Source organism: Pseudophryne corroboree, chromosome 9, assembly GCF_028390025.1.
Source record: "Pseudophryne corroboree isolate aPseCor3 chromosome 9, aPseCor3.hap2, whole genome shotgun sequence".
Classification (NCBI taxonomy): domain Eukaryota; kingdom Metazoa; phylum Chordata; class Amphibia; order Anura; family Myobatrachidae; genus Pseudophryne; species Pseudophryne corroboree.
Window position 1 is genome coordinate 64053284 of NC_086452.1, and position 19053 is coordinate 64072336.

Below are 19053 nucleotides of genomic sequence, written 5' to 3' on the forward strand. Positions count from 1 at the left end.
CATAATTGCACAAATTGTAAAAGAGAGGGAATTACTTGCAATAGCTTCATAAGAGAGCAAAGTACCTGCAGGAACTCAATTAGAGACCACAGTACTTGTAGGATGTCTATTAGAGAGCATGGTGTTTGCAAGAACTCTATTAAAGAACATAGGGGGTCATTCTTACCTGATCGCACGCTGACGTTCTTCGCAGCGCAGCCTTCAGATCAGAAGTGCGCATGCACCGGCCCGCATGCCAGACAGTCGATGGCTGTCGTAGCCCAGGGAGCGCTGTACTTGATGAAACTATAAGAGAGTACAGTCCTTGAAAGACCACTTTCAGTGAGCGCTTTGCTTGCAGGAACTGCATCAGACATAATGACTTGCAGGAACTCTGGGGGTCATTCTGAGTTGATCACTCGCTAGCAACTTTTTGCAGCGCTGCGATCATAGTCGCCGTCTATGGGTGAGTGTATTTTCGCTTTGCAAGTGTGCGAACGCTTGTGCAGCCGATGGCACGAAAAAGTTTTTTGCAGTTTCTGAGTAGCTCTGGACTTAATCAGCCGCTGCGATCACTTCAGTCTTTTTGGTCCCGGAACTGACGTCAGACACTCGCCCTGCAAACGCTTGGACACGCCTGCGTTTTTGCAAACACTCCCAGAAAACGGTCAGTTGACACCCACAAACGCCCTCTTTCTGTCAATCACCTTGCGATTCTTCGTTAAATCCTCTTTGTACCCGTACGACGCTCCTGCGCAATGCGGGGCATACGCATGCGCAGTTTTGCCGAGAATTAACCTGATCGCAGCGCTGCAAAAAGTTGCTAACGAGCGATCAACTCGGAATGACCCCCTCTATTAGAGAGCGCAGTACCTGCAGGAAAACTGTTAGACAGTGCAGTAATTCCAGAAATTCCAGAAACTGTATGTACTTGCAGGAACTCTGCTACAGACTGCACTACTTGCAGGTTCTCAATTAGAGAGTTCCGAACTTGTATTATCTCTATTATATATTGTGTCTCCAACATGAACTCTGTTACCCAGCGTGGTACTTGAGGAACTCTATTCATTTTTTTTTCTTGCAAAGTGTTCAGATTCAGAAAAGCAGGAAGCGGATCACAGGTGAATTGCCACAATTTTCTGCTCCTTTCAGAAAACGCTTCCTCTAAGTTACAGCAAATGAGTCTGAACAGTATTGTGTTCCCAAATGCACAGAATTCTGATTAATCCCTTATCACAGGACTACAGGGCACAAACAATAAAAAAGTGGGACGTGCTGTAGAAATTTCTGGGGCCTCAGTGTATTCACTCCGGGTGGCCCAGAAGAATAAACCGGAACTATATAGTTCAGAGGTAGAGCTATGAGCAAACATCTGCATATAACAGATCTATATTCTATGTTGTAGAGTAATAGCTCCATCCCAGCTGAGCAATGGTGAAACCGGACTTCGCAGAGCAACTTGTGTGAATACAACCTGTTACTTGCACTGACATCGCCGAAGACTCTCGTTACAGGAGTTGAGGGGTTAACCCGAAAACCTCCCTCATTCTCCGACTTTCTCTCCTTCTGGCTGCGGATTCTCTTCCTTCTCCAACAAAAGCCTTTAAAACCCAATTGTGATTCAAAAAAGTTTTTTCTTGACTTGTGGGGCAGCTCCTGTCTCCACCTCATCAATTCTCATCCTCCCTCATCAACCCCCCTCTGAAAAAGAGAGGCAGCACAATAGCCTCCCTCAGAGCGCCCTCATTCAGAATATGGAGAAGCAGCGCTTTTCGGGGAAGGCGGCCTTATCCAGCCTTTTGTGAGGTCTGTGCCCCATACTATAAGAGGTCACACAGAAGAGACCTCCAGCGCACCACCCACAGTCAATGCACTGCTGCCCTCTCTTCCTGTGAGATTAGAGGCCAAGGAACCGATGCCCGCTACGGGCGACAGAGGCACAAGAAATTCCTCTTTGGGAATAAAGAGCCTGAAAGAGGGAAACAGAGGATTAAGATGGTGATAAATGCACTAAGTCACTTCCATGCTGTCTCAAACACCTCCCCTTATTGCTCTTTGATGCAGGTGGAAAAAGTTGGAACAAAGTGACTTCCTACATCAGTGCACACTCTACAAGGGTCTGACTCACTGTGAATTCTGAGAGACACAGATAAACGCAGCCCTTTGTTTATAATGTGCAGCCGGGCAGCTCGGATCCTCACAACTCTCATGCTACAATCACCCCATGAAATTTGTAGCACCCAGCAGGTGCCCCCACTGCACCCATTGTTCCATCATCAACATGTCTGCTTTCTGTCATGGCCAAAAGATGATCTTTTATTCTGTTTATATGATTTGTAGCCACTCGGTTACTGATGTAGAATAGGAACTAATGACATCTCTGAGGCAGGAGGCACTTTGTGCCTCCCACCTCAGTAATATCACTAGCTCTTCGTGAATTGCTAAACTGCCTTCTAACGAATGGCCTCTTCCACTGTGATTAAGCAACAAGTACACAGTGATTCAGTGACCGATAAAACACCAGAAGGGCCCAGAATGACCATCTTCGGCGAGGCCTGGGGCAGGATTTCAACTAGGGTGTCTAATCGTTATGATTCTTATCACAAATAAAAGTTGGCAATGACCACTTAACAGGTTTGATTTTACGTTGTGCATGTTTGCGCCCATACATCACTACTTTCTTTTGCCAATGCGCCTATCCCCCGACAAAGTGCAAAAAGTCTTTGCGAGTGAAAGTGGAACCCTATCCGGCCCATTGAGTATCCGACTACAGACCGCTGTCATCTTTAGTACAGTGTCTGGCCTCGAACCAGCCTCATGCTAGGTGCAAATAATCCATCAGTAACAGGCGTCCTATCTTTGTCTGAACGCTATAATCACGCACGGAAGCTGTCCATGGCACTCCCACGATTATACTGCAAAATGTGGCCATTCCTTGCTAACACACGGCTGTTACCACCAAGAAAGTGTTGTCGAGTTCAATCTGTAGTAGCGATCTCCGTCAGTTAGTGTAAGTCTGACCCGACGCACGCACAGTCACAGATTTCTTTTCTGCACATGGGTGGTCATTCCGAGTTGATCGCTAGCTGCATTTGCTCGCAGTGCAGCGATCAGGCTAAAAAAACGGCAGTTCTGCGCATGCGTATGTGGCGCAATGCGCACGCGCGATGTACGGGCACAACGAACGATGCAGTTTTGCACAGGGTCTAGCGATGCATTTCAGTCGCACTGCTTGCCGCAGAGTGATTGACATGAAGTGGGCGTTTCAGGGTAGCAACTGACCGTTTTCAAGGAGTGTGCGGGAAAACGCAGGCGTGCCAGGAAAAACGCAGGCGTGGCCGGGCGGGTTTGTGACGTCAAATCCGGAACTGAATAGTCTGAAGTGATCGCAAGTGCTGAGTAGGTTTTGAGCTACTGTGAAACTACACAAAAATTTTTTGCAGGCGCTCTGCGATACAACCGTTCCCACTTCTGCTAATGTAAAATACACTCCCAGTGGGCGGCGGCATAGCGTTTGCACGGCTGCTAAAAACTGCTAGCGAGCGATCAACTCGGAATGACCCCCATTATGCTGAAATCTGCTAGATTCGCCCGCTGACGCGCTTGCTCAGAATCAGGCTCAATTAGTGGAACTGGACAAAGATCAGACGCAGTGCAATAGTTTTCGCTCGCCTTTTGCCAAATGACTTAAACTACAACATTATAATAAATACTATTGGCTGCATACAAACCTTCTTAGATATTTGTCCCAAATAATCATGTAACATAATCCTTGTGATAGAATAGAATCGGTATCCGGATGATAGGTCGACAACACTATGGTCGACTTGCATTAAGTCAACGTGATAATGGCCGGCACAGGAAAAGTTCGACATGTTTTTTTTTACACTTTTGTTTAATTTTCACCTTTTTTATACTTTACCATCCACGTGGACTATGATTGGGAATAGTAACCTGTGCTGAGCGCACCGGTAGCGGAGTGAGGCACCTTGCCCGCAGCTTGGTGAGAAAACAACACCAAAATGGTTTTAGTTTTCTTTAACTTATGTCCTGTGTCGACTTTTGCTATGTCTACCATTTTACCATGCCAACTTTTTTCTCGTGTCGGCCTTTTGGGTTCGACCTAGACACTGTCGATCTTTTTCAAATCGACCCACTGATCCATAACCAATAGAATCAACTCTAAATTACAACTTGCTGAGTTGGCAATTGCTACACCCTGAAATGTCCGATATAAAGGGAGTTTTATACCTGAGTACATCTATCCGGCGTCAGCGTCCTATGGTAAAGTCCATTTCCAGAGAATGATCCAATCTGATAAAAGTATGCGTCATGCGCTGAATGTTGGACGCTCACCCTTTCACTGAATATACTTATAATTACCAAACTTAAGGGACTGAACTGGTACATAATGGGATGGGGTAAAGGAGGAACCCAGAGAGAAAGTGGCAATATGGTCATGTACAGAGGAAAGTCACTGTCAGCGCAGGATACAGAATTTTACCCTTTTGTCCTCAGTGAAAGCTGGGGCTAATTACTATGGACACACTGCATGCTATCTGCTATCTCCCAACAAGGAAAGGGCCGGCCGAAGCAAGCTGACAGAAAGGGGGTCCGGAGACACAGGGGAGGGTGGGCAGTGAGAACGAGAAGCCAGGGATAAAAAGAGATATCATTTTTCTTGTTGCTGGGTTGTAAGGGGGTAAAAAACAAAGAGCCAGACAATACCGCAGGGACACACACGGAGGACCCTCTATCAGCTTTTACAGGGGTAATACATTTTGTTTCCTGGCAGCTTAAACTTATCGCAGGCTTGTATTTAATGAGGTATAATAAGGGGAACATTTTGTAACGACACGGTTCCTCTATTTTATCCGACAAACAGCTGTGTGATGCCAGTCGCTGCGAGCATGAATCATATCTCTGCCTGCATATGCTAAGCCTTGTGTAATTACCCCGGCATCTGAAATAAAGCAGGCCCTAAACCTGTCGCTCACGTTACCAGCAAACGGTGGCACGTCTTGTAAATGGGATATCTATCTATTACAATTCATTTATCACAAGAGCCAGGATGAGATTAGGACATTGGACAGAAGGTCTGGGAGGGGACAGGAGGTGGGTAGAGGCGGGTAACAAGGTGCTATAGGATGGAGCGTTATATATGGGGAGGGTTCACCATTCAGTCTAGGTTAGGGAGAAGCTGAGAGAATAAGAGGAATGATTTAGGAAAGGGGTAAATCTTATTTTAGGATAAGAGGAGAATGTGATTTAGAAAATTGACAAAATGTGTTTCAGCTGTTGTGAAGTTGCAGTTTGGAAAGAAAGGTGCGGGCAATTTGGAACACTGAAATGGTTTAGGCATGGTTTCAAAAAAGTCAGAGTTAAGCGGGCATCCCGCACAGACGGACTTCATTAAATCTGGCCCAATGTATTACAGCATAAGAATAAGTTGTGTGTTCGGGATACATAAAGTGATTTTGGGAAAGAAGTCTCAGAGTAAGGAAGATGTTAGTCTGGAATTAGGAACGTTACCTACAGAATAAGCATTAAAGGGTTTATTTACTAAAGGTCGATTTCAGATCGATCTTAATCGATGTTGGGCTTCCAGGGTTAAAACACACATTTACTAGTAGACGATTTTTTATATTCATTTTTAAATGTTAGCAAATGTGTGTTTTAACCCTGGAAACCCAACATCGATTACGATCGATCTAAAATCGATCAACATCGACCAAAATCGACCTTTATCAAATGTACCCTTAGGAGTGTTGCAAGTTTAGGAACAGAAATGTGTCCAGGATAAGAAGAAAGTCTGCATTTTAGTCATAGAAGAAGAAGATTTCGGCAGAAGGTGCACAGTATGTGGATTTACGGACAGAGTTAAAGTCTATCAATGATAAAGTAACTATAATGTCAGCAAAGTGGATTTTTATTAATCTTCCTTTAATCCATTTGAAGTAAGCACCATAATCATTTGGGTTTCTCACAACAGTCATGAAAAAACCCTGCCATAGGGAAACCACTATTCGCCACCCAAAAAAGGGTTTTACGTTCCATAAAAATGTGCCCACCCCCGCACCTCTCATGTCAGCAGATTCTCCCCATCCATCACGTGTAACGTCCAATCGATCTTCACCTGCCAGACTCTTGTCTGCTGAGCCGCAGAATATGGGAGTTCGCCTGTCAGTGTGTGTGTGCATGCATAACTATGTGCAAATACACAGGGAGCTGCCAGCGCCTCTTCCTACATATCCTCACACTCACTGCGCCCTCCGAGCTCACACTCTGATTCCCATATTGCAAGACTGACCATAAGCAAGATAGGAAAGTTGGTGCCTTACGGAAGATCCACTAAACCAAATTATTACTTACAGTTTAACTCTGTCTCATCAAGACCACTCGATTGTATCAATGCCAAACAATTTCCCAATATGCATCAATCAAATCAGTCAATAATCTGTATGGAACAAGAAGGAAGAAATCAACAGCCAGGATGAGGGGAAAAAACCAGACTGAAGCTTTTTACTGTTACTGTCACATACACAAGGAGCTATTACATAGCACAATATTGGGGGTCATTCCGAGTTGTTCTCTCGTTATATTTTTCTCGCAACGGAGCGATTAGTCGCTAATGCGCATGCGTAATGTCCGCAGTGCGACTGCGCCAAGTAAATTTGCTATGCAGTTAGGTATTTTATTCACGGCATTACGAGTTTTTTTCTTCGTTCTGGTCATCGTAATGTGATTGACAGGAAGTGGGTGTTTCTGGGCGGAAACTGGCCGTTTTATGGGTGTGTGCAAAAAAACGCTACCGTTTCTGGGAAAAACGCGGGAGTGGCTGGAGAAACGGAGGAGTGTCTGGGCGAACGCTGGGTGTGTTTGTGACGTCAAACCAGGAACGAAACTGACTGAACTGATCGCAGTTGCCGAGTAAGTCTGGAGCTACTCAGAAACTGCTAAGAAGTGTCTATTCGCAATTCTGCTAATCTTTCGTTCGCAATTTTGATAAGCTAAGATACACTCCCAGTAGGCGGCGGCTTAGCGTGTGCAAAGCTGCTAAAAGCAGCTTGCGAGCGAACAACTCGGAATGAGGGCCATTGTATAGCAGTTATGTGGTAACTTCAAAGGCACAGCGGCTGTGATTACCCCGGGAAATTGCGTACGCTATAAATTCTGTAACAAAATCGCATCTAATGTCTGAAAAAATCCAACTCCTTGGAGCGTAAGAAAAGTAAGAATACGCTAAGAAAACGCAGACCCCCTCGGCCAGCGTAGGCCTTTAATTCTATCTCATACAAACACGGAGACTGGCGGAAGGTCCTGAAATTGCTGCACTACCCATATTTTCGCAAGACCAGTTTTATTTCGTATTTCTCATGTAAAGAAGCAGCGATCTAAAGGTAGACGTGTCTCAATTTTCAAACTCTTTTCATTTATAAAGCGATCGATGTGGTGAAGACACTTTGGAGCTTGCGTATGGAATAGTTCCCATACATTTTATACGTGCATATAACAAGTCTTAGTTTACTGCTACAATGGCGTGTGTGATCAAGTCAGTGGGTAACACCCATTCGGTGGGCACAAAATATATAGTCAAATAATACGTGTGAATTAAAGGTTCATACATGGTGCACAATACTGGAGCAGCAGAATACGTATAATCCAAGCTCTGCTCCCTGCAGACATCTGAGCCTTTATTTGTCTTTTGGCGTTGGACAAATGAGCATGAGAACCCCCCTCTGTGCCTGGCTGATCCAATTTGCAATAGTTCCTTTTGTACTTTTAAAGGGAAAAAAAAAGGTATTTCCATGAAAGCTCATCCTCACTGAGTATTCTCCACTGTGACATACATTTTATCCAGCTGGTTCTAGATGAACTGAACAGCCAGGAAACTGTAACAAGTTCTGCACAGCCATCGCATTTAACCCCTGACGCGTCTCTCGCCGGCCGATTTGTCACTGGATGTCACTAAAAGCCATAATTAACATTTCTCGCACATATTGACATCTCTCTCCTTCCTTGTTCCTGAGCCATGAGTGATTTGTGTGGACAGAGTGCCCCGCACAGACTTTATCTCCATGGCAAAGATATTGACAGAATAACATTACTGTCCCTCTCAGGGTGGCAACTTATGCACAATCAGTGGTAGAAAAGAAGTCGAACGATAAAGACAAGAGCAAGTATACGGACACCTCTCAGCGGTGACAGGTCACCAGTGTGTCCTTCTGATCTCAAGCTCCACTCCTGGTTTTACCCAACCGGGGTCCCTGGAGTGAAATTTCAATCACACATAGATGAAAGTACCAAGAACAGGACTGGATAAGGTTCAACAAAGCCCAGAACACTGTACAAGGTGAGTTTATTTAGCGCTGACTTCAATTAAGCATATCTCCACTCCAGGATGGAGCGCGAGGACGGCCAACGTCACATATATGACGCAACAGTGTAAAGAAACAAACACACACTTTGTATAATACAGAGAAGACCTGGGTTCTGTGCTTCATCCTAGCGGTTCTCCAGCCACCCTCATTGTTACCTGATACACACAGAACACAATATACAATGTTATATTACACAATCAGAGTTTTGGCAATCTTCACTACAAGAAAACCGATATAAAGTCTGATACATAAACATAAAAACACAAAGAAGGAGTCAGTGCTGAGACTCGGTCAGGTTGCACCATTAGATCATGCATCCTTCCAGGCAGAGAGCTCTCCATGACCTTAAAATTGCTCATTAATATTTTAGACACCTTGGGAGTTGTGCTTCCAAACCGCCAGCTGTCTCTGGGGGGTAATCCTGGAGCACATCAGAGTGATGTGACATTACACTGTTTTGCATATGAGGAGGCTTTATTATTTTGAATAACTATGTACCTCAAGTAAGATAATTAATATTGTTTATTGTTTAGCCCTTAAGGTGTTCCTGAAACCTTCGCACAGCCATTGTGTGGACTCAGTCCATATTTATTAGGATGCAGCTGATATAAATTCTCTACAAAATAGGGACATTTCTGCCTCTGTGAGGTCAATGGGGCAGATGTATTAACCAGGAGAAGGCATAAGGAAGTGATAAACCAGTGATATGTGCAAGGAGATAAACGCACCAGCCAATCAGCTCCAATATGTAAATTAACAGTTAGGAGCTGATTGGCTGGTGCGTTTATCACCTTGCACATATCACTGGTTTATCACTTCCTTATGTCTTCTCCAGGTTAATACATCTGCCCCAATATTTCCTAATGATTTGATAGGCCTGGTGCTGCCTCCGTCCCACAGAATCCACTGTATACAATTTGAAGGGTCTGAGCATTATGGGATATTTACGCCCTTATTTATCAATGAGTGATACATTTCACGGTGAGTGATAAATTGCACCAGCCAATCCGCTCCTAACTGTCATTTTTCAAACACAGGGATCTATTTACTAAGCCCTGGATGGAGATAAAGAGGACGGAGAAAAAGCACCAGCCAATCACCTCCTAACTGTCATGCCACAGTCTGTGTTTGAAAAAAAACAGGAGCTGATTGGCTGGTACTTTATCCCTGGCCACTTTATCTCCACCCAAGGCTTAGTAAATAGACCCCACAGTCTGTAACATGGCAGTTAGGAACTGATTGGCTGGTGCAATTTATCACTCACAGTGAAATTTATCACTCATTGATAAATAAGGGCATAAGTATGACTTGTGCAATATGGGACATAGCAACCAATCATATGATTGCTTTCATTTTCTAACCTGAACTGAAATAAATACTAGCCAGTATCTGATTGGTTGATAAGAGCACTACCCTTTTTCTTAAAGATGTAATAATGCCCCCCCCCCCCCCCCCCTAGAATATTTTGTGTCACTAAAGAATACCTGTATTGCCAAGTAGTACAATACTACAACCAAAAGGTTGGTAAGTTAATACTATTGTGTGCTCATTAGATTAATTTATTATTATAATTATTTATTTTATTTTTATTTTTTTATTATTAAATTGATAGTTTCCTTTAAACAATCACCCAGAACAAATGCCATCTTCCGTCTTCAGTTTTACTAAGCAGAAAGGTTACACAGTAAAAAAGCTTTCATCGCTTAACTGGAGAAATTGCTTGAGCTAAACTGTCGCACATTTCTTTATAATAATGTATATATTAAAATAAAAGTTTTATAGCTTTTATTTGAAAAAAAATAATAATCCAGTTCTTTTATACTTTCTGACCATTGAGGAGTAAAGATACAGCACGCAATGTGCAGCTGCCGTACCACTTAAGAGACCAGCCGTAAAATTTGGGACAAAAATGTTGCTACCTGTTAAAATTGCCCCCAATCTCCGGTGGACATCCTCTTCTGTTACACATATTCAAAAAATGTATTTTATTGACAGCTTTATGAATTCTAATGCACATAAAGCAGCGGGTAAACTCATAACCTGGCCTCTATAAAAACTATCCAAAATTGGAAAATGCGAATAAACCTGTAGTCATAAATAGCAAAAAAAATGAAATAAAACAAAAATTCCTAGAAGCCCATTGTAAAGAAATATATAAAAAGAGCCCTAAAATGTGGAAGGGAAACAATGACGGACATAAATCAAAGTGCCAGTCACCGGTCCGCTCCTCTGGCAGCGATTCGTGTTGTAAAGAGGGCGCAGATATGAGCTGCCTTTGGCTGCAAATACGTCAGCCGGTGAAGCGGGCCTGTGACAAAACCATAAAATGCAACCGGCCTCAGTTTGCAGGACCCGGTGTCTACAGACGCAATCTCTCATCACAACGCCACAGCCCGCATCACAGCGGACTTTTTTTAAATTCAACACTTATTGCGTTTACAACCTTCGCTACAGGACGTGTTCATGAAAATAACACTTTGCGTGATTATTTTCTAGTACTATATATTAGGTAGACGCATTTAGGCTGTGTTGAGACCCAGACCCCATTATTTCCTCGCAGGTTTGAAAAGGGAAGTATGATGGATCTGTATATCTGACTAATGAGCTTGTTATAAATAAACGTATACTCCGAAATATATAGAGGGATTTGCTCCTGTAGCTTGCGTTGGCTGTAGAAGGTTTGGCCGGTGAAACACCGATAAATTATCTTAAGAATGTGTTTTGTCGGAAGAAGCACAACACGGAGTAACACGATACACCCCACACACAACACTGTAACTCATCCTGAAAAGATTTACTTAGAACACATAATACAGTTCAGAAATAAACAATTTCCACATTAACCAGACACATTATCACCTGTGTGCTAACCCCTCAGGTATAAACTGCGCAGGGTCTGCGATCACTATACTGGGAACGTGGACGTGCAACAACGTGGCAGCTTTACCACTGTGGAATCACTTCCCACCAACTGCAGCGTGTGGATGCACTCAGGGGAAAATCCCAGATGATTCACCCAAAATGCATTTCAATTTGAACTTTTACAGCTAGTGAAACCCAGACATGCGAACGTTTATTCCTGTAAAACATTTGCTAACCATGAAATCTAATGATATAAACTGATAGTGTTTTTACAGTGATATAATAAGGGCCTCACATTTAGGGTCATTTACAAAGGGCATTTAAAGGCAAAAAGGTATTCACAGCACTCAAGCATTTCCGCATCTTCCCTCGCCTATGGCATACATACAACCAATTGCCCACAGGAAGTTGTCAGGACAGGACATCATTACACAAAGGTCTAGGACGCTTGAGTAAAGTGATGTCTAAAGGGGTTTAGTATAAATTACCGACGGACACATAATCTCTACAGCCATTGGCCTACAGTCAAAATACCAACATGGGCAAAATACCAACATTCATTATGTTGCCATGTTCAAAATGCCGACATAGTCAGAATACCGACATCTGAAATGCTGACATGTCAAAATAACGACATGAGTTTTTCTGGGGTTTTTTTATATCAATGTCGACATAGATCAACGTGGACACCGCATAAGTGTACCGTGTCCCCTCGCCATGCTTCGGGCACGGTGCCTCGCTGCGCTCGACAGACTATTATATTCCCCTTCCAGGTCCATTGGGATGGTAAAGTATGAACAAGTCTGTTTTGGGGGGAAAATTCCTTTAAAATGCATGTTGGCATTTTGACATGTCGGCATTTCAAATGTCGGTATTCTGACCATGTTGGCATTTTGAACATGGCAGCATAATGAATGCCGGTATTTGGACCGTGTCTGTATTTTGACTGTCGGCCAATGGCTTAGGGGGGTCATTCCGAGTTGATCGCTAGCTGCCGTTGTTCGCAGCGCAGCGATCAGGCCAAAAATCGGCATTTCTGCGCATGCGTATGGGCTGCGCAATGCGCACGTGCGATGTATGGGTACAAAGGCCTTTGTGATTTTGCACAGGATCTAGCGACGTTTTCATTCGCACTGGCGGCCGCAAGAAGATTGACAGGAAAGGGGCGTTCCTGGGTGTCAACTGACCGTTTTCAGGGAGAGCTAAGAAAAACGCAGGCGTGCCAGGGAAAACGCAGGTGTGGCTGGGCGGGTGTGTGACGTCAAAAGCCAACCCTCCAACGTTAGAATCACGCACACGAAGAGTAAGTCCAGGGCTGGTCTTGTTTTGCACAAAATGTTTTTGCAGGCGCTCTGCTGCACAGGCGTTCGCACTTCTGCAACGTGAAAATACACTCCCCGGTGGGCGGCGACAATGCGTTTGCACGGCTGCTAAAAACTGCTAGTGAGCGAACAACTCGGAATGATCACCTATGACCTTTGGTATTGTGTCTGTCGGTAAATCAACTGCTACCCGTCTGAAGAACGTGCACCTATTATAAGTTTGTGAACCCCATTAATGTAGAATTAATATTACATTTCCGTCACCCAAATATCTCACAATAGTAAGTGAATAACGTTATCGGGCAAATATAGCGTACTGCAGCCTCATAGAAGGAAGGGGGCTTTCTAATGGGACATTCGGCTAACCGGCACCACCACAGCACTTGGACATGATGTGTATACTGATCTGTCGGTGTGTGTGCCTGAAGACAGGGATGAGTTTCTTACGTAATTACCCTTTTAAGTTTTACTATGACAAGGGGACATCTGCCATAATAGTTTGGGGACTTTATCCAGAGAGTACCACTAAGCGGATCCCTGACCGCCAGAAAAATGCCTATTTTGAAATTGCTGCCATCTTGCACACAACGCACTTTTGTTGCCGATAGTAAATGATATCAATAAATATGCAATATATAAGGAGTACTAGAACTCATGTCACAGCTGTATTCAGAGGAGGTCTCCAATCAGATCACACATGTCCCAATGTCCTATTGATCAATCGATAGCCAATTCTCCTCTCACACATATAGATCTGCGCAAAGCTTCAGTATCAAGTGAGATCCAAATACCCAGTATATAGTGGACTGGCTGCTAGGTACTGAGGGGCAGATTTATTAAGCTCGGTGAAGTGATAAAGTGGAAGGTGATAACGCACCAGCCAATCAGATACAAACTGCCATGTCACAGGCTGGGTTTGAAAAATGACAGTTAGGAGCTGATTGGTTGCTACTTTATCACCTTCCACTTTTTCACTTCACCGAGCTTAATAAATCTGCCCCTATGTCCCTCCGCTAGTTGTTAACCGTTCTTTGTCCTGGCTGGGAGGGGGGGGGGGGGGGGGGGGAGGGTAGCCTTGCACTTCACAGCCAGAATTATTTTGCAGTGAGCCTACTCTCCTGCAGCGAGGGGTTAACGTCGCTCGTGCACAGGCGTTAACGTGAAATTTATTTACAGCTCAGAGATATAAAATCAAACAAACCAGAATAAGATCATGTTCAAATGAATGGAGGGGAAGAAGATTCTCTGCCACGGAGCGGTAATCTAAACTCAGCTGCCCATCCCTGAGCAGCCATAACATGCTGTATGCCCTTAATGAAGATAATAATAATTATATAGGCAATTACAGGCTTTCTGGAGCTGAAGATGGGCATCCGTTTAACCCATCCCGTGCAAGCCTGCAGAAAGTGAATATGAAGCAGGGAAAAAAAGTGAATTAAAAGCAGATTTGCATTTTTCAGCTCAGAGTTTGTGCTTTACAACTGGGTGTTTAGCATGAGAAGAGGAGACCGGGGGATCAGAAAAGAGATTTCCTCTGCCCTGGTGAATAGTGTGCAAGCATAAAAGGGCAAATGGATGTAGAGCAGAGATGTTTACAGGAGGTGAGGAGGGGGAGAGGGCTCTCCAGCCATTACAACATCTGGTTAAGTACTACTCACTCCACTGCCAGGCTATCTAATTAGCACAACACTTGTGCCGGGAAATGAAGCTCACGCTCACACCACAAGCGCAGGGCGGCAGCTGGCGGATATAAGGATGGAAGTGTATGAGGCGGCTGCCGTTACAGGCAAGAGGATATCACTGTGTGTGAGGTAGCCAGGCTGCAGGGGGGAGGGGGGGCAAGGGGGGGGGTCATCCACATGATGCTGGGCAAGGAAACAGCCCCCTGGCGACTACGAGAGTCTTTTAAAAAGTTTTTGCTTTGCAGCTTGTGGCCGCAAAACGGGGCCATAAAAAAAGTGCGCGTTTGTTCACTTTGCTTTAATGTGATACGAAAGGAACTTTTTTAACTCTTCCACAGCTGGAGGGTACTTTACGTCGGTACAATCAACTGTTTTTCACCATTTCTGACTGCGTATAAGACTTCAAAACAGGTGATACATTTTCTGTCCATGCGTTCTTCCATCTTACAGCACAGGGTCCCAACCAAGCACCCCACAGAATTCCCCTTCAAATATTTAGCTGCAGGAGTCACCAAATTTAATATACACACACACACACACACACACACACATATATATAGATCTATATTTAAATATATATATATATATATTTATTTATTTAAACTATATACACTTTTGATACCATCTGTGATCAAGTCGTTTCTCTTGATTGTGTGGTAGAGATACCTGCTACGATTTTGCCGGTTACGCATAACATAAATGTAATAAAACAAATTTGAAAGAAATGACATAATTAATCCTGATAACCTCTTTGGACGCCAATCACACGGTCACTGATTATCTGACCTCTTACCTAGTCCCAGGACCCCCCACACCCTGCACAAAATTCACCTCTTGTCCCCAGTAGACACAACACACGGTCCCTGTGCAGGAAAACTGGGACTGTGTGTCACTCTTTGAAAGTTTTGCAATCTTAAGACCTTTTGCCTCTCAGGAAGGAAGCTGGATCCTTATATTCTCCTGCAGGAATGTCGCTCTCACCAGCAATACACACATGGATCTTCATTCCAAGGGGATGACATAACACTGAGCCACAATGCAATTATCACTATAGTAATACCATGTCACCAGTGAAGGTGTCACACCAGTTCCTGCCTGGTTACAGTATACGTTTATACTACTGGATTTATACTGTGTCGTTATTGTGTTTCCCAGCGCTAATCAGTCAGCATAAAGTCTCAGAACGCATAACATTTCTATAAAAGATTGGAACAAAACACTTCTTTTTGAGCTTTCGTGGGCGCTAAGCAAAAACAATTTTACAGGAATCAAAAAGGTTCCATTGAGCTCATTCACTGCTATATTTATTTTTATAAAACTGAGCTCATTATAGTTGCAGCAACAGTAAACGTCGAGATCCTGACATAGTGAGATTTCCAGGAAGAATCTATCAAATAAACTGGATTTCTTTTTCTTCCTGCTGGGCCTTATAAGGCCTTACCATATGAGAGGGAAGAACAGGCAGAAGCTGCTAGAGGTATCCTATTGGTGGGCAAATGTACTCCCACATCACTATGCAAGCACTGATTACAAATTCAGGGCATGAAGCTGGCATCAAAAGACCCAAGCCCAGCCAAGATTGGGCAGATGGGCTCCCAACCGTACTTCTTTTTTCCATGCCCTGCTTGTGAGCTGCCAGGAATATCTCCCACGTCCGGCGGGCAGACCGCAGCGAGGAGACTAAGGGTGATGGTCGTGTGGTCAGTGCTTGTACAGCTGGCAGCAATTTTAAGAACACCCCTTTATCTACCCCAATGTAACGCTAGATAATCAGCATTCTACTCTGTGTCCCTGGGGATTTAGCACTCTCAGGTACATCACCAATACATTCATTGTAATTAATTCATGCCAGAAAACTTATGGGAACCTGAATTTGAAGAAAATAAAAATTGCATAAACGTTTATCTTCCTTTCAGCCAATTACTTGTTGCTTTCAATAATGTGTCAAAAGAAATAAAAAAAATACACAACGGAACTTCCTAATATATCAATAATATCACAAAGTAACTAGAGAGCAGTCACATCTAGACTTCAGTGTATTTGTAGATTGTAAGCTCTCTGGGACAGGTGCCTACAATTTGCCAAGTCAATGGTTTCCAGTGTACTGTATTTTTTCTAGGTGTTCCTCCACGTGAATTATCTTATAGGCTAAATGATCAATATAAATAAATGCACATTGAAATAAAGTCTAAAAATAATGTTAGCGCAAAGTGTAGACATATTTGCAGCACTGATAACAAAGTATAACATATTAAATGAATTTCAAATAATTACTTTGTCAATTACAGAAAGGCTTTTCATTTCCTAGCACATGTTGGTATACAGCAACGTCTGTCATGAGTTTACTAACAGCCTTTACAAATGTTGTCCCCAGTGGTTCAGGGGTTCAGGAAACTGCTATGTCAAATCCCGTCCGTTTTGTTGGTAAGACAAGGCCTTAGCAATACATCTCACTAGCAACGAGCGTGAGATTTACAAGGCAAAGTGCTTTTACGGCCGCTGAGATTGGGAAAGGTAGACAGGGCTTAAACTGAAGCCTTTTTGGTAGCGGAAAGTTAACTCGGTGTCTAATTCAAGTCGACAGCTCAGGAAAGTAGCTTCGACTGGAGAGAAAGAGACAGGACATCTCAATTACCCTCTGTGGCATTATAACAAGAAGACGCTGCACACGGAAGATAGAAAATGCTAAAGTTTCACTTTAAGGGTAGAAAAGACATTTACATTCAGAGGGAGAAGAGGAAAAAATGGACACAAAAATATCACTTTGGTTAAAAATGATCCGAAAAGCTTCTGCCAGAGTTTTATCATCTGAGGCATAAGTATGCGTCATTTTTTTTTTGACTGCAGAGCGAATTAGAAACGGCAGTGGGATACTTTGCAGTACTGTCAGTTGTGCCGCTATCTTTAGCAAAGGCCTGTAACACGGAGATTTTACTTATTCATACAGCAATATGTAGGCTGGCTCCCACGTTATGCATGGGCTCAGTCAAGGGGTCTTATAGGAATGACAAGTGCTCAGAGTAGATGGGTCATCATCTAGGATGAAAGGACACATTTTAAGAGGATGCCTTATTATTTTACAAACTTGAAAGCGCCACCAAATACGGGTGATATATTACAAATATGGCGTGCCTCATGGTGTGCCTCATCACCTAACACTTTCACCTTTTACCCAAAAAATTAATATATGCAGAAACGTTGGAATCATATAGCTGAACTACAGATGCAACAGTTCAACAATTACAAAAATTAGGTGCCCACAGTTCCCGATATAATCCCATTTTGACACTGCTATCATTTTTCACTCAGTATTAATATTAGTATTAATCTTGCATCCCCTCTGTCTGAAGACAAAGTCAATGTTGACCTTATTGGTTATGCACCCACAGCAACGTCACAAACGAAGTGATATCACTTATGCAATGATATATGTATTATTTTTTTTGTAAAGGATACAAACTATGGAAAATCATTGAAAGTATTAACTTGGATCTAGCAGGTGGATACAGAGACTCTTGGTCAGTGGGTGACAAGTAATGGGATATAGAAATAGTACTTACACCTGTCATTACGGTCCTCTGGACTTGAGGATGTCTCTCTGTCTGATATCAGGCCGGACACGGCAAACAGTTTTTTCCCTCCATCGTCCACTTTAAGTCCCCCCGGGGAACCTGTTGGGATCGGCCTCCCAAATTCATACTCTTTCCCATCAGCATCAGAGAAGCGCAGATGCGGGGAGTCTGTGTCATGGCAGCTCTTGAGGCGTTTAGCTGGGGTGAAAGCGGACTGGTAACTCTCGCGCTCCTCAGGGGAGGTGAAGGGTCGGAATGCACCCACGCCACTGTGATTCAGCATGCTGAGAGGGGAGCAGTCTAAGTTTGGAGGGGCAAATTGTGGGTGGAGGTGGAGTAGAGAAGGTGGAAAGTCACGGTTGGAGAATGCTCCTGGAACACCGCCCTGGCGGTGGTACATGGAGGTAAAGGTATAGGAACCATTGGTAAAAGGAATGTGTACTTCTTTATCCACCGACACTGGCACGCCAAAAGGTCTGGGCTGTTGGCAAGGTATGGAGGCATCACGACTGGCTTCAGCGGTGGATGCCAAGACCATCAAGGCAGGCGAAGCCAGCGGGTTGGGCAGGAAGGAAGAGTTCTCCATCTTAAAGGCAGCCCGGTGTAGATCCATCTCGGATACTTTGCCTCTTGCCAAGTCAAGAAATTCAGTATAGAGTCCTCCGGTTGCGAGACCAATAGGATGTTGGCACCAAGTGGGAAATGTCACTTCATTTCTCCCCTGTGAAACCTGTATCCACCGATAAAGAAAGTAAAACAAAAGAGTAAACCTGGGTGTTACATAGGGAATCATTACATCATTATTACATGCATTTATCAATTGTTAGACACTGATCCCCAGAAAGATAGACATATATATATATATATATAACCAATTACTAACCAAATCTATTAATTGCACCAGTACCCATGCTCCGTGATTGCCTTGTGTTGGGGCAGTAGGATAATTAATGACATAAGGTTCGTCATAAACGTGTTAACAAATATTTACATACACAACAACAGCAAAATATATCTGTGTATCTGCGATGAACAATAACAGTGTTAGACATTGACTTGTTGCCTGGACTATTAAGACATTTAAATAAGGGTTCTAGAGGGGCATTAATAAGACCAGCAGCAGGCGCAGGTCACGCTGAGACACAAGGTGAGAGGCTCACAGACAGAGATCTGAAGTCGGACACTTCTCATGTAGATGTATGAGGACCTGGGAGATATTGTCTGGTAAACAGATAGGTAGGGAGATATAGATTAA

General features: G+C 43.6%; 1 protein-coding gene across 2 annotated transcripts in view; it reads right to left on the reverse strand.

The window, feature by feature from the left end:
• The window catches only part of RNF220 (ring finger protein 220), a 355867-nt gene extending 337441 nt beyond the window's left edge, over positions 1-18426 (reverse strand). For both annotated transcript variants that reach the window (XM_063939465.1, XM_063939464.1), the window contains exon 1: positions 17787-18426. In XM_063939465.1, coding sequence (XP_063795535.1) covers positions 17787-18411 — 625 coding nt within the window. In that variant the 5' untranslated portion in view covers positions 18412-18426. The remainder of the gene's footprint in view (positions 1-17786) is intronic.
• Between the last annotated feature and the right edge of the window lie 627 nt (positions 18427-19053).